Below are 17149 nucleotides of genomic sequence, written 5' to 3' on the forward strand. Positions count from 1 at the left end.
ATGGTATAACGTGCCCTTTGTACACACACACACACACACACACACACACACACACACAGATAGCAAATGCAAACCAATTGCTGTAGCCTAATTTAGCTAAATCATTATCAGTCTGTTACAGTTGTTACAGTTGGTGCTAAGTATTTCGGATTCCAAGCATCTTGTAAAGCCTTACTTATTCAAACCGTGTAAAGTCTTTTCTAATGAAAATTATATTCATGTTACGCATTTACAAAGATAATGTTCACAGTGCATGTATACGAGAAATATTAAAACTAGCTTATGGGTTTTGTTTGTTTTATTATGCAGTCACAATAGTTCTGGGGGGACTACACACACACACTGTGGTTTAGGGTGGAGATGTTCAAAAAGTATTAATGTAACACATTTAAATAGACTTACAACTATAGGATCCTGTAAGATCTTGTTGGATCCTGCACAGGAAAAAAGTGTATAGCTTTGTTGATTTCACTGCTTGGTAACGAGTTCTACCAGCCTACCAAATTAGGGGGGCATTGAGCATTAACAAAAACTTTAACAAATTAACTTTTTACAATCAATATCACAAACAATTATCCTTAATAGAGTTACTGGAATGATAACTATATAATGATATTGAATGTTCTCTAACAAAATATCATACCAGAGAGAACACAGGCGAATAGAAGGGAATTTTTAATTTCACCCTCTTTTTTTGTTTTCACCACCTCTTTTTTATTATTTTGCCACCTCTTTTTTTAATTTCACTTAGTCCTTTAGCGTCACCATAGAATGGAGAGGAGAAGCAGATAATTATATTTTGTCAATGAAAAATTTTTTACTTTAATGAAATACTGTCAATGTTAGGTTTGCAGTGATGTTCATTTGGAAATGTTTGGGAGCAAATAAGAAGAAAAATAATGTATCATGGCAGAATATCTAACCCAGTGATGGGCAACCTGTGGCCTGTGGGCCGCATGCGTCCCAAAGTGCAATCATTTGCAGAGCATGACCACCAACCCCAACCCCCTCCAAAAAATAATAAAGTAGTACATTTATGGCAACTGCTTATTTTGTATCAATGTGTTACTCCCTTGATACATTGATGATGCATTTGTGTCTTGTAATTGTGGTAAAAGGGGTATTGCGGCCCAGGCAGTTATTTGACACTCAGACTTGCGGCCCACTGATTAATTTTGGTTTCTCACCACTTATCTAACTCTTATGAAAAATAAGGAAAATTAAGTACAATTTAAATAGTTTTTAGTATAGGCTTCTGAATGTGTATTTATAATATAATTAGGTATAATTCAAATGTAATCACTATATTTTGTATGGAAAAGTCTATCAGTTTATCTATCTATTTAGTCTATCAGACAAATTGTTGATTTAATTTATACTTGACTATGCAGTAGTTTGAAAGAACCTAGAATATTGTTCTTGTTGAAGACTTTGTATCCTTCTGGGTCCAAACAGTGACAATGATAGTCTTCCAAATAACTTACTTTACAAATACAAAGAGGCAACCATGTATATACTGCCTGACAGAGGAGCTGTCTTGGTATTGTAGTATCTCAGTCCAGAGAACTGCGGTCTGAGTCTCATCTTTGACACAGGCCAGCAGTTTATATTTCTAATATTAAATATATTTAAACAACGTCTAATAGTTAAACTGTTTAACTTGTGTGTCTTCATGCATCTTTTTATGTGTTATTTCTCTCCTTCATAGTATCTTGTTGGGTTTCTTTTAGTGGTGTTATTAGACAACAAACAAACACAAATTAAACAATTATATTACACAAACTGTATACAAAGTACACACCACCAGTAATACACAAAAACACAAAATATCCAGTCAACATGGGCCGTATTTGAAAGTAAGCTCCAGTTTGTTTAATTGATGCAGTCATGATGACACCCTGATAGCCACCATTCAGTGGGCTGCGCCTCCCGGATCCGACACTAGACGTGTGCATGAGGCCCGTGCTGCGGGGCTTTCTGCAGCAGAAGTGGAGTGCCTGTTTGGGTCAATATATAGAGAAACCAAATGGAGAATCAAATCTCTAATAAAAGAGTAAAATATATATTTTGTGGTTCTTGTTTTCCATCTTTGTAATTCCATTTTCTTGAACTGGTTTGATTACAAATGCATCCAACTATGTGTCCACAACCTGATTTTTAAAGGGGAATTTGAAAAGGTTTGTATTTTTTATTTTTTATTTTTTAACAGTTCATTACACACCTTGCATTTTATTTGTGTGTGGAGGGAGAGGGTGGGGATGGAACTGAACTTATTTACAAAAATCTCGGATAAACTTTTTATGCCTTCCTATCAAAATCCTGCCTGATCCCACGACCATTGCCTGTGACCTCGAAAACGTCCTTGCCTAGCCCTGATTTGCCACCTCCACAAACACTGCACCTGGGTCCTAACTCCCTTGCCTGCAGTCCTCCCCTGAGACCGTGAAAGCAATAGGGTAGGCAATGCTCCAGGTTTGCTGGCTCCGGCTCGGGAGTGGCTCCAGAGTCTCAGTTCTAGCTCCAGGCCGGCTTAAATCAAATGGCGACATTTGCAAAAGTCAACACTGAGATCCCATCATTTGAAAAAACTCCTCCCCTGAACCCATATGAATACTTTTACAAGTATGTGCCAGCTGAGATGATGGCATAGATCAGTAGTTCACAAACTTTCTGGGTGGCGCCTCCCCAAAAACATTTGAGTCACAGCTCACTCCCTCCCATGTCTCACACGGTCATATTTATATTAACATTTAATTTTTTGAAAGCCCTAATTCTTAACAAGGATGAATACACTTGTATACTTTTCACTATTTTATTTGGCCATTTACATTGGAATCTCTCTGCATGAACCTATTCTTACTCCATCTAGTGCTGCTCACTCTAATTAATGAGATGGGTGAGCCTGAAGATACACTAACGCCCTCTTTCCATTTCGTACGATTTTACCCATTTTATATATATTTTCAACTATTCGGTCTCATCCCTAATTATATATATATTTCTATGTTAATGCATTTCAAAAATATTGTAGCAGATTCCTGGCGAGCTCATTTTCCATGACTCGATGACATTTTGGAGCTGCAAGTTATTCTTAAGTATTTATTTTACCGTAATTATCACCTCACATGCTGTGTATTTTGGTCTGAAACTATCAATTAATGGCTTTAACAGACGCTGCTATCTGACAATCCACTATTCTCATTGGACTGAATCTCACTAACTAGATATGGAAGAGTCCAATAACCGAGAACTGATTTACACTCTTATTATTCGGGACAGTACAGTTTGTTTTTAATGTGTGTAAGTGTGGGAAAAGTCGTTTTATAGAGATAGGTAGATGCAAGAGAAATAAGATTATCCAATCATGGGCCCCACAGTTTGGGAACCACTTTTTCGTGCACAACCAACGAAAACTTAACATAGGCTGAAAGTAGCAAGCTAACCTTAACTGTGAGGGCTGATACTTGGGTCAAATAGTTAGCTAGAACATTACGTAAATTGGTGAACGATTTAGCCTAGGCTACTAAAACGAACACCAAAACTTAACATGAACTATTAAAAAATTTACCAATTTATGCTAAAAATCGATGGAAAGCTGGCAACCTACACGTTTCTCACCTTGACCTTCTTCGGGTTTGGATCAATTTTCTGTTCTGATCTCAACAAGTCTGGGCAAGTAGGAACCAATCAGAGGCAGCATTTTTATGATGTCATCATGTAGACTTCTCACAAAGTATTTTATGGTATTTTTAAACTACAAAATACAAAACACTAAAGTATTTTGATACAAAATATGAAGCCATTTCCATCAACCCTATCAAATACAAATTACAAAATCCTATCATGTGTCATAAATACTGCCCATCCCTGTATATATATATATATATATATATATATATATATATATATATATATATATATATATATATATATATATACAGCTCTGGATAAAATTAAGAGTTACACTCTAAGTTCAGAAATCAATGTTAAGTGGTCTCTTAATTTTATCCAGATAACAGATAAATAACAGATCTCATTATTACACAATTTTATATTGAAATGAATCATCATCATAAAAGCTATAGTGGTAACACTACAAAAATGCAAATAGTTATTGTAATACATTAAATAAAGCACTTGATTACAGATGTATTTGATTAATAAAAGTGTTCCTCTGTATTAAAATGAAAGATCCTTCTTTCCATTAAACCTTCTAACTGATTTTGACATATTTATTTAGTAGTTTATACTTCTGTCATTTGAGACCACCTGCTGTCTCCTCTGACATCCCACTTGCTGCACTGTTGTTTGAAGAGCAAAGGTTACTTTGATTCACATATTTTTCAGGGTTGCTTTTTACAATAGCTTTTGATGAGCTATTGATACAAGCCTGGTAGGCAGACTCCTCAGCAACCTTTTGTTATGCTACTGATACCAGAGACCCCCTGCCCTCAGCCAACTGTGTCCACTCTCTGTGAATCAACATACCACTCAAGAACATTTAAGAAGAATGTACTTGTCCCAACCTGTGGAATATTACCAGGGTGGATTTGACCCAGTTTCAGTTTTATTCCTTACAATCTTGAATTGGTGAATGTTCAGCAGCTCTTTCCAGTGTCAGGGTCCAGTTTACTTTCATTTCTGTAGAGTGGAATAGCTGAGCCCCACCTCTCCCAATGCTGCTGTGCTGTGTAACTGTGTGACTCTTAAAGGGGCACAGTTACATAGTACAAGCTGCTGAGCTCTCCCACAGAAGCAAGGCAGACCAGAGATTGTCTTTTCACATGTAGTAGGTCACATTACAATTGGGGCTACACTAAAGGTACAGTAGAATAGTTATGCTATGAAGGGGACTATACTAAAAGTGCAGGTGGTTCGTTATGTTGCAATATGGCATTACAGTAAAGGTGCATTACAGCCCTATAGCAATAGTGGGGTGACATATTGTACATGTATACTCTTTCCAACAGTACATTATAAAAACCCTGGTCTAAGAAGTAGTTAAATAATTGTATTACTTAATTTTGAAATTGTAGTTGTGCCATATGCCCTGCTTTGAGGTGACATTTAAATGGGCAAAGCTCAATCACAACAGTAGTGTTACACATTGTACATATTGTTTTTGTTTAGATGGCTTTGCTGTATTTTCAGGGACTGCCTTATTATGCAAGGTCTCCCATTGTCATGTGATTTTCCATTACAACATGCTTTGGGCATACAGTTACCTCAAATATTTTATTGACTTTGAACTTCTACACTATAAAATATAGAATTAAAATATGACTATCTATAAATAGAACAGTCCTATTACTATGAGTTCATCATCAGTCCTTAGACAGTATAACTGCAGTATAATTGTGGAAATACACTTTCACTCATTAAGGTTAAGTCCGTGGTTAAAAATATGAAATAAATGACATATATAAATAAATTCTGTTGTTTTTAATCAGTATATGATAATACTGTGTTAACAGCATTGATATTATTCTCACTGGTTATTATTCCTGCTCCCCCTCCCATAGATAATCGGCCTCATTCAGGCTGTGGGTGGACAGGAGAGATGATCAGTGGCGCAGAGTTTTTACCATCCTGATTGAAGTAGGGGCTGAAATATGGATAGAGTTTCTCAGTGAAGGTGTCAGTGAAAGTGTAGATATGAGACCTGGCCTCCACATTGAAAAAGGATACCTGCCCCCCCTCATAATCCACATACACCCCCACCTTCCGGGGCTTTGGGCTCAGGGAAAGAAGGACAGAGGTGTCAGCTAAAGCATCATATTCATTGTTATTGCTCAGTATCACAACCCAGTAACCATCTTTAGGACTTGCTGTAATCTCCCCCTTCCTGTTGATGGACTCCTTGGCGACTCCTAAATCCCAGTCAGTCTTCTCCCCCACCTCCACCTCCCAGTAGTGTCTCCCTGAACTGATACCCTCCTTTCCCAGGACACAAGCAGAAAAATCAAATCTCTCCGGATTGTCAGGGAGAGCCTGTCGTTTGTCTCCATGTCTCACTTGCTTCCCATCTTCAGACAGGATGAGTTCTGGATTAGCTGTTTTGGGGTCCAGAGTCACGTCCACTATAGAGCAGATAGGAGACAAATGAAGAAATTGGCAGATCAGTTTCTAAGAAAAGAAGAGACTGATGAACAGTCTCTAATCAGTGACTAATCTTCACTGGGTGAACTGGACAGATTATTGTGATCATCATAATAACATCAGAAAGGGCTCTTTTAATAATAATGTATATATATATCAATCAATTAGTTTTTATTCGTATAGCGCCCTTCGTAGGGTAGCCACAGAGTGCTTTACAGAATGATAAACATAATAAAATAAACAAATAAATAAACCTTGAACCATTTATAAAATAAAATAAACCATCATAAAATAAACAATTAGGCACAGAGGAAAGAACAACAAAAACTCATATGGATGTCAGATTGTTATAGGATTACTGTACCTGTAATTCATTAGTTTATTCCCCTGAATACAGCTCTCCTGTAAATGTTCACTTTATATAACTTTTCATCATACTTCTTGCTTTTACATTGCTAGTACACGTGTTTATTTTGATTTCCCAATTACCCCTTCCCCTGACCTATTAACCATGACTTCACATCTTGTCTGCACTTATTAGCTATTATAATCTAGGATGTAGGACTTGTAGGTTGTATTACTATATATTATTCCAATGCACTTGTGTAATTTTGAACTTGTTATTGTATTATGTTTTGATTTGTAATTGTATACTGTATTATTGCACTATTGTAATGCGCTTATAAGTCACCTTGGATAATGGTGACTGCTAATAAATAATAATAATAACTAATAAAGTTATGCAACTCAGCTAACTGCATGCCGGACTCCTCTCTCTCTGTCTACATGTGAGACCAGGAGAACAGAACAGAAATCACTCACCAGCACACTTCTGGATCCTTGTCAGCTCTGAGAAGAAATACAGGGTGATCAGACAGCTTAAGAAAAAATCTATTCATCTAACATTATACAAATGTAAAGCTGACACATTTGAAATAAAACTGCTGCAATACTGAAACAAATGCCACTGGGATTCAGATATTTAGAATGATTTCATCAATTAGAAGTACTTTATCGAGAACTATGAAGACTCTACTGCAATGAGAATGAAACTCACTGTTCGTAGTCAGTTTCTTAAGTTCTTCCTTGAGACTCGCCTCAAGCCGAGACACAGCTCTCCTGACAGCCGCCAAACCGAGGTCAGACATCACAGTGCTGTCAGACCAGACTTTGCAGTGTGGAGGGGGGCTTGAGCCTGGAACTGTCTAGAGCAGAACAGAGGAGAGACTTATCTATCCAACACTGGTATAGGTAATTGTGGATTACTCTCTCAACATTGTATGGATAGTGTGAATGATATCTAGAGGTAGAGGGTGCAGACCTGTAGGAAATGGATGTGGTCCTCAGTGTGTGAGAGCTGCTCCAGCTTAGTGCGTCTCCTCTGCAGCTCGGTGATTTCCCGCTCCAGCTCTTCAATGAGCCCTTCAGCCCGCCTCTCCACCGCTCTCTGCTTCTCCTCAATCAGCTCCAGCAGCTCAGCCTGGCTTCTCTCAATGGAGCACACCAGAGCCCTGAAGACCTGCATGATGTCTTCAGCCTCAATCTGTGCACAGCTCTGAGGGGACAAGACGCAATACAAAACTATACAGAGAATTTCAATCCAGTGATATGTGATCTCACTTGGAGATAATGTGTTCAAATCCACAAAATATCAGTTATCTTGTTGTATGGACACAATACCCCATCAGTAAGATTTAATATGACTTGATGGGACTCACTTTATTGAGCATTGCCGACTGTTTGATCTCCTCCACCTTTTTCTGTCTCTCATGGATCATCTGTTGGACTTCTGCCTGAGTTGCCACCAGCTGAGCCTATTGGGGATAGTCAGCAAACTTGTCAAATTTGCAGATGACACTAGAATTGGTGGCTCAGCAGATACAATCTCAGCAGCACAGGTTATTCAAAGGGACTTAGATAATAGTCAGTTGTGGGCCGACACCTGGCAGATGAAATTCAATGTGGACAATTGCAAGGTATTACATGCAGGTAACAAAAATGTCCACTATAATTACACTATGGGAGGAACAGAACTAGATGAAGTAACGCATGAGAAAGACCTAGGAGTCTATGTGGACTCCTCACTTTCTCCATCCAAACAATGTGGGAAAGCAATAAAAAAGCCAAACAGGATGTTAGGGTAAATTGTCAAAAGTGTAGAATTGAGATCAAGGGCAGTGATGTTCAGACTGTACAATGCACTAGTTAGACCTCATCTGGATACTGTGTACAGTTCTGGGCTCCACACTTCAAGAAAGATATCTTTCTTATATACTAACACTCGACTGATTAACAGATACTGAAGAGCTAATGACAGGTTTGTCAGGAGATTTACTTAGGACGTTCTACATATATATCCACACACAAAGATATTGTGTGTATATTGTAACGCCCACTGCTGGTAGCACGGCGTATGGGCGATCACTGTCCGGTATTAACATATTGGGGACAGGTGCATGCCAGGAGTACCCACCCCCTGCGTGAGCAAATGGTGGACATAAGTGACAATCGGGAGGGGAGCACCATTGTAAATAGTCCGTGGCTGTTAGGAGGGGTCAATGTTGTGTCCTGTGTCCCCTTTTCCCTGTTCCCTCCTGTGTTAACCTTTGTCTGTCCCCAACCTGTCTGTAACAGTAGGAGTCTGAGACAGTGTTCCTGCCATTCCCCTCTGCCTGTGCATTGGGTGTAAGAGCAGTAAAATAAAAAGAGCGGTTCCTGTTATACCACAGTATGCCATTTCTGTGTCTGAGAACCCATACAGTTTGGAACTGTTACAATATTACTGATCTTATATGGGAAATGCATAGAAGAAAACACAGTTTTAGATTTATTCTGGAGCTCACCTTTTTCCCTGTCCATTCCCTCTCTGCGGGGACAATGCTGTGGGTCCTGTGGTCTGTCTCAGTGCACAACACACAGATACAGGTCTGGTCACTTCTACAGAACAGATCCAGGGGTCTGTCATGCTTCTTGCACAGCCTGTCTTCAAGGTTGCTCACAGGCTCAATCAGCTTGTGTGTCTTCAGTGTCCCCACTCTCTGATGGGGCTCCAGGTGAGTCTGACAGTAAGAGGCCATACAGACCAGGCAGGATTTCACAGCCCTGAGCTTCCTCTCAGTGCAGATATCACAGTGCACTTCTCCAGGCAGAGCAGAGCGCTCTTCTGGGAACATGAGCCTCCTCCTCTTGAACTGCTCCGTGATTTCTGCAAAGCCTCTGTTAATACCGAGTTCAGGTTTCTTCTTAAACTCTTTGACACACACTGGGCATTTGTACTCGGTTTTGAGATTCCAAAAACATTCAATACAACCCAAACAGAAGTTGTGTCCACATGGAGTAGTGATTGGGTTGGTAAACAAATCCAGACATATAGGGCACTCTAACTGCTCTTCAGACACGGAGGTACCAGCAGAAGCCATTACTGAGCACAGATAATCATAGAAAGACGATTAGCGCCATCTCAGCAGAGTGCACAGAGCTGATCTGGTCCCCAGCCCGTCTCTTACTGCAGCAGTTTTCTTTATATTAACCACAAACTTAACCACAAACTAAAAGTTCTGGCAATCTCACCAGTGCCAGTTTGCTGCTCTGTATTGCACTCCCTTTTCTGCAGTGCTGCAGCGCACCTCCTCTGCAAGAATGCCAGCTCATTCTGAAACAGATGAAGTATTTGTCACATGAATATACAAGGAACAGCCCTCTTTTTTAGTCAGAAAATCCCTAGCAAACCCAAATGTTTCCCCAGCACAAGCCTTGCAAAGCAGCTTGGGATAGCACAGTAAGATCCACATCCATGTGTAAATTGGATCTGTTCAAGAAGATGTTTTTTATTGTAAGACTAATATAATGCTGTGGTTAAACAAGATGTTTAAGTGTGTGCAAACAATTCACATTATTCATTTATATTTCCATATGATTTCAATTCAATTGTACTTAATAACAGGACAACTAGTGTGCTGTCTAAGCCAAGTTATTGCTTAACTTTGCGTTACCTGCAACAGTTAAACTACGTGAATTAAAGGTAAATCATGCATTATGTGACAGTTCCCATCTTAATTTATAAATCTTGTAACAGGTTTAGTTCTTGTGTTATCCACACTGACATAATCATTAGTCAGACCCTACCACTTTTGAAACTTGATACATTGTTTCACTGTTCATTTGTTTCCTGTTTGTTTTGCTTTGATTGTTATCCATGTATTAAACCACAAATGTAACAGCTTAAGAGTTTGCTTTTCGGTATAGATATAGTGTTGTTCACTTAGATGACAGTGATCACATCATCCAAAATGATTCAGTATTTAAATTATAAACCTATAACTATATTAAATACCATGAAATGTAGTGATTCTAACACTTTTACTGCACAATAGTAAAAGGGAGTGTTCAATAATATAATAACTACCGTGTGTTGGAACAAATCCTATTGAAGTAAAGTGAATTCACCCTCTTCCCAGGTACAACTACAGGCTCTTACAAACCTTCTCAAGGCTTTCCATCTCGACAGGACAGCCTGCTAGTTGCAGTTTTATTATTATTTGAAACACAGGATGTGCAAAATATTATGACACTTGTTTTCAAATCCCCTAGACGACAGTTGGGCAGGAAGTTTTGAAAAGGTGTTAACATCTAATTGTGTGGACTTGAGAGGAGAGATGATAAGATAAGATAAGGCTTCCTGACACGACGTAAAAGTGAGGGGGACAATCATTGTTATATATTATTTTAAATAGGCATTCATTTTAGAATTTGCCAGAATTGTAAAAGAATACTTTCAGAAGGATGACATTTGGTTATGTGTCTTGCATGAAATATTCATAATAACGATATTTCTCGTTTAAATATAGCTATACAATACATTATATTTGTTACAATGTATCAACTCGGTACGTGTTACATTTTTTTAATCTGAATGTTTGCATTGATTTGTTGTAAACGGTTGACTTTCTTAATTTACGAACATATTTAACAGACTGAGTATTTTACCCATCTATATCCATCCCTTTTTGGATCGGGAAGCGGCAACTGAAACAGTGAAAGAGATGGAAATGAGCAACTTGTTAAAGGTAAGCCAATACATAGGCTATATTTGTATTTTCTATTAACGTGTATTTTGTTATTTTGTTGTTGTTGAGGTTTTTCGTTTCTACCTCATAACTGTCGTTCAAGGTTGCAAGGTTTGCACAGATGCAGTATTGCGCGCTATTTTTCAATTAAAAAAATAACAGAAAGAAAAAATAATATACCAAAGAGGATATATCATATAGCAGAAAATAAATCATATACCAAAGTTTATGTATCATATACGCAAAATAATATACACAAAAACATGTTATATATATTATATATAACATGTTTTCGTATGATTTTGCATATATATATATATATATATATATATATATATATATATATATATATATATATATATATATATATATATTACACTTCGTATTGCTCTTATATTTTGTAAGTCGCACTGGACAAGGTGGTCTGCAAATAAATAAATAAATAGATAATAAAGTCACTTGGTGATGTTGGGTTGGACATGCGCAGTGTGCCCAGTTGGTTAGGGATGAGAGTGCATTCTTCACAGGGGTCACAGGCATTAGCTGCCGAATGAGGGAAAATTGATCATTCATGTGTCGGCATTAATCAAAATACCATTCATAAACCTATATTAAAGTTGACAAGTGTATACTCTGAGATTAGTGTATACACACAGTGGCTATAATAAACATGTCTGTAAACTCAGTGTACATGTACAATGGCTTTAACAGGGTTTGTATTTATATATTCAGTGGCTCCAATAAGTAACAGAGCACTAGTTGAGCTTCAGAATCTGAATAGTTTATTAACTAAGAGTTGTGGAGGGATTTCATGAAGAGTCTAAAACATAAAAGTAACATAATACGTCAAAAAATCATCCCAGGACCCTAATTTCTGTATGTTACAATTACCAGACTGAACTCCTGAGCCACACTAGAGGGTCCCCCATCACAGTTCTGTCCATTCCACGACTTCAAACTGTCCCCTGTAGGGCAAACACAATAAAGGGGCATCAGAAATCACATTCCTTAACATCATTTTCAGAGGACAGAAGACTCTTCTTCATTAAATACTTTGTCTATGGATCCAGTGATAATCTGTCCTGCAACTGAGATTAGTACCATCAGTCTTTCAGTGTAATTTAGCCCCAGAATTCATATTATTGCCAGCACTACCATGGATTATACTGTGACTTTAGGAAGTAGTTACTCCTCTTGGACATTTTCACATTTTATTGTGTTACAACCTGAAATCTTGATGCATTTCAATTACATTTTTATTCTTGTGGAAAAAATAGGTGACTGAAAAAATGAATACATTAAAAATAAAAACCTGAAATACCTTCATTAGAGAAGTATCCACTTCCTCTGCTGTCCACTCACTCAGTTCTATCTGACATAACTACCTGGATAGCTTTAAAACTACAGAATCGCCAGATTTGTCTTCTCCAGGCAACTATTAAAGACAAACGGCACTCTACAAGATTCACTGTGATCACAGTGCTGTTCAACATTTACATCACTTGATCACAGCACTCGCTTTTGCTGGTTTGTATGAATTTGATAATGCACAGTAATGTGTGTTACAGTGCGTGTTCGCCGGGTAAATAGTAACTTTCTTATTCCAGTACAATTAGCACGAAGTAGTTTGTTTTGTCTTTTATAATAACAAGGCTCCATCATTCAAGTGCTGGGCAGCTTATGTGCCCCATAACCTAAACCTACATATTATAGGGGTCAAATTCCATTGAGGAGAGCTGGAGAATATTGAATGTGTAGAACCATGTTTATTCAATTGATATTTTTTCTTTGCAACACTCCATATGTAGGGTTCACTGAAAGCAGGACAGTCCGGCCCATCCTCCAGGAGTGGGGTCACTAAGCCCAGCACAGCGGCCCAGTCCCACTCTGTCCTCGGTACTGGGGAGAGTCCGGGCGCTGCTGTGGAAGACTTCACAGAGGAGGTGTTGGATGCTTTATACCAGCTGGACCGCACCTCTGAAAGCAGAGAGCAGCCAGGAGCCTCACACAGGGGCCCTCATAAGCGACCACCAGGTCAGAGCTGAGAGCCAGACCATTGGTTCATATTGCAAGTGTTCAAACCTGGTAAACCTTGTCAAAATATGAAGGGTCTGAACAGCTGACCACAATTTAACTACAAATTGTAGTCAGGGGAAGGTTATCAGCACTCCAGATTTGATTCAATTTCGATTCACAAGGTTACAATTTGATTCTGTTTCGATTTGATTCTATGTTGTTTGATTTCCATTCGATTTCAGTTTAATTTGGGAATAGTGATAATTACAATACCAATATTGCTTAAGAGAGAAATTCTCTGAGCATTAATGCTATGAACTGCATAGGGAACCCTCTAACTTATATAACATGGTAGATTACTAAAGATTAATGTTAAACATTGAGGACCAGGCTCAGAACATTACATTGAATTGCTTTTTATTTAACAAATCTAAATGACGAAAATAAATTGGTTTTGTTTTTACAAAAAATAAATAATAAAAATAAAAAAGTACCTAATTTATATACTACCATGAAATTATGGCAAATTAACCAAGGCTCTGAGTTGGATGTCTTTCAAAATAGTGCAAGTTGTTCAAAAGTGCACTTTAATAATAATACAAACATACACACACACACCTTAAATTTAGCAACCTGATGTATTATCACTCAAAACCAAATTTTTCAATTTCACTACAGTCTGAGTAAAATCGGTTAAGTAAGCACACTTACTTTCAAAATAGCATGATCATGTATTGTTGGGGATGCTTGTGGATCGGCTTTAGTGGCGAAAGAGAGCGGGAGGAGCATGTGTGCTTGTGCTTTAAAGTTTCCTTTTTTTTTACTTCACTCATATGTTTGGCCAGGCGATGCCGTTTTTTCATTCACTGAGAAAATGCATATATTTATAAGATCGATCTCGGGATTTTAAGATTTGATATCAGATCGTGCAAACCAGAATCACAATTAATCTGAAAATCTATCTTTTTACCCAGACCTAATCATACCACTAGTGTTTACTTACTGGTTTTATTATGCATAACTACTGTTTTTGTTTTCACACTACACTACAGCCCCCTCCTTCATAACTATACAACATACATCACATACACAATAGGGTAGATTCTGGCTTGGAATTACCAATTGTTAAATAAAATAAAAATATATATATATATATATATATCCATTATGATTGAGCAGCTGAATTATGTTTTATATGCGTTATATCTATAATTTCTAGGGTGCTGCATTGTATGCAACCAACTTACACTGCAATTAATTCCTTGAAGTGCAAGGTGGTAATGTAGTTTTAATTAAACCATTGACTGATAATTAGTTAAATGAATCATTCTATTAATGCATGTTGATTAAGTGACAGCAGTTGAATACCTTTTGGTCATGCATCCCTTTATTATTAAGCCTTACTTAATGTTATTTCTAAGAATATGTAAATAAATGTTTCATTTTACAAGTAGAAACACATAATTTGTTAACAAAACAGTAAAACAAATGCACTGATTCCTGGGGAAAAAATCTGAAATCACAGTGAATAAAATTACTAATTGACTAATTAAAGGGATTGGAATATTATTAATCAACAATTAGTCATTTAATGAAGCAGACTGCATGACCACCTTAGCTGGCAGGAATGAAGTGTAGCCTAAGAAAGTTGGTTGTGTAAAACATAGTGCCATAATTTTTACTAATTGTTTTTCTCTGTCTGACTACTGACACATTGATAGTGCTATCTACAGTACAACCTTGTGAACTGGACCCCTGTAGAGGTGGAGGAGGGTGTGGATACCTGGGGGTCTGCATTTGCAAACAAATGCAGACCCCCAGGTATCCACACCCTCCTCCACCTCTACAAACTCTTTCCCTACCTGTATTAATCACCCTTGTATCCCTCACAAAATCATTTTCCATTACCTATTGCACACATGCCTTTCCTTTCACAAGGTTGTCTCCAATATACACAAGCCTCCCTTACAAGCATCTGTCCCTCTCTCCCACACACACTGTGATCTAAATTAATCCACTCATACTTGATCTGGGTCTTTAAAACTTTTCCTCGCTTTCTGCTCTCACTCTCCAGGGAGCAGTGCAGTGAATCTCTCTCAAGCGTTTCCCTGCCCTCAGTGCTCAGTATCCTTCACTGCCCAACTCTTCCTCCACAAGCACATCAAGAGGTCTCACCCTCAAGAGTACCTCACCATGATGAGGTCTGGCTCAGTCAGAACACGGAGTAGACCACAGCACCCTGGACCCTCCAGTACACCCAGTGCCCTCCCAGCTGCCCAGCGAGCTGGAGATACTTTGCGCCGACACCATGGAACCCAGTGCAGGAAGAGTTTGTCTCAGGCAGCACACGTTACAAGCTTCCAGGAATATCACACAGGTGAGAAACCATACTGCTACACACATTGAAGGAAGAGTGTCAATCAGACGCCTTCAGACCCATCAACGAATTCACACAGACTACACCTGTGCACACAACATTGGAACAGTCAAACACCTCCTTCAAAGACTCGATACTGGGGTTCCTGGGTCACAGCTCTTATACTCATGAAACCTAGTGCTCGGATGAGAAATGAAGCCCCCGATAAGGCCCTCTACACTTCAGTATTATAGTTTAAAGCAGAGCTAAGAGCCCACTCCTGCATGTATGCCACAGGGGCACAGTGGGGTCACCCTACAGAGCACATAACAGCGTTATGTGTTCCTAAGAATCAACACAACCTTAGGAAAACACAATCTGAAAATTGTTCTAAATTAAAAGCTTGTATCTCTGTTGGCACAGTGGTTAAGGAACATCCCTCTGAACCCAGTGTTCTGGGTTTGATTCCTGATGAGCAGTTCTTTTTTCCTTATGTATAGATTTTATTTATTAATTTAATCTATATATATAATTTCCTGAAGTTAAACGGTATCCGTAGAATTAACAATTATAAGGCGATTAATAAGGGTTTCACACAGCTTCTCTTAAGTGATCTAAATAAACCAAGCCTTTATAATATACACAGTGACACACACACATGATAATTGTATTTGCTTAATCTTACATTTGACTTTTCTTTAAATACTCTGTTCACTATTGTCTGTAACTCTGGAAATTAATTTTATTGATTAGTAAAATTACTCAATAAATACTTACTTTGATCACCTCCACTCCAGAGGTCACAGTCTACTGAATTCTGGTCTCCCTTCTCTCTGTCCGTCAGGTCTGATTCACCTGGTCTGTTACTGTTCATATACTGTATACTCCTCCTCCTCCCTTAGAACAAAAAGATGGACCCACCTGTGCAGTCCGATCTCTGCTCCAGTCCCGTCGCCATAAAGGCCACCTCCAATATCTGGTGAATTGGGAGGGATACGGGCCTGAGGAACACTCATGGGTGCCTGCTGCTGACATCCTCAATCCCTCCCTCATTGCTGAGTTTCACAGAGACCATCCTAAAGACCCGGCTCCTCGGCGACGCGGAAGACCTTGTCGCCGACTGCCTGTGGCATCAGGGGCCAAGCCTGGGGAAGGGGGTACTGTCACACTGTCATAACATACTTCCCCAGATTGCCTCCAGAGGTTACAGTCGCCAGAATTCTAGGCTCCCTTCTCCCTGGCTGTCAGCTCTGATTCACCTTGTCTGTTCCTGTTCATTGATCATTTACACCTAATTATCTCTCACACCTGTTTTCCATTTCCCTACCCTTCTGAACTGTGTATTTATATCCCTTAGGTTCACAGCTACATCGCAAAGTCTTGTTCTCCTTCGTGTGACAATTCTAAGCATTATTTCACAGTGTTTGACTCTGTTAGTGTTAGTGTTAGTGTTCCTGACCCGTGCTTTCTTCCCCAACTGCTGATCCTTGGATTCTCCCGACCAGCCTGTTTGCCTAATTGCCTGTCTGCCCACTTGTTTCTTTACAACAAACTCTGCCTTTCCCTTGTTTCCCGGCTCTAGACTTCTCGCCTATTCTGACTCTCCCTTGCG

General features: G+C 38.7%; 1 protein-coding gene and 1 long non-coding RNA gene across 2 annotated transcripts; one reads left to right on the top strand and one right to left on the bottom strand.

The window, feature by feature from the left end:
* Window positions 1–5410: 5410 nt before the first annotated feature.
* LOC136767792 (E3 ubiquitin-protein ligase TRIM39) lies at window positions 5411–9612 on the bottom strand. Its single transcript, XM_066721797.1, has 6 exons — window positions 8943–9612; window positions 7818–7913; window positions 7421–7654; window positions 7157–7304; window positions 6922–6948; window positions 5411–6080 (listed from the first exon to the last, which is right to left on the bottom strand). The coding sequence occupies exons 1-6, from the start codon at window positions 9516–9518 to the stop codon at window positions 5533–5535; spliced, it is 1629 nt and encodes a 542-aa protein (XP_066577894.1). The 5' UTR covers window positions 9519–9612; the 3' UTR covers window positions 5411–5532.
* A 1175-nt stretch (window positions 9613–10787) lies between these two features.
* Window positions 10788–15558, top strand: LOC136767974 (uncharacterized). Its single transcript, XR_010821922.1, has 3 exons — window positions 10788–11165; window positions 12974–13199; window positions 15256–15558. It is a non-coding gene; the product is annotated as an uncharacterized LOC136767974 (long non-coding RNA).
* Window positions 15559–17149: the final 1591 nt, after the last annotated feature.

The sequence above is a fragment of the Amia ocellicauda genome, chromosome 14 (genome assembly GCF_036373705.1).
Source record: "Amia ocellicauda isolate fAmiCal2 chromosome 14, fAmiCal2.hap1, whole genome shotgun sequence".
NCBI classification, from domain to species: Eukaryota; Metazoa; Chordata; class Actinopteri; order Amiiformes; family Amiidae; genus Amia; species Amia ocellicauda.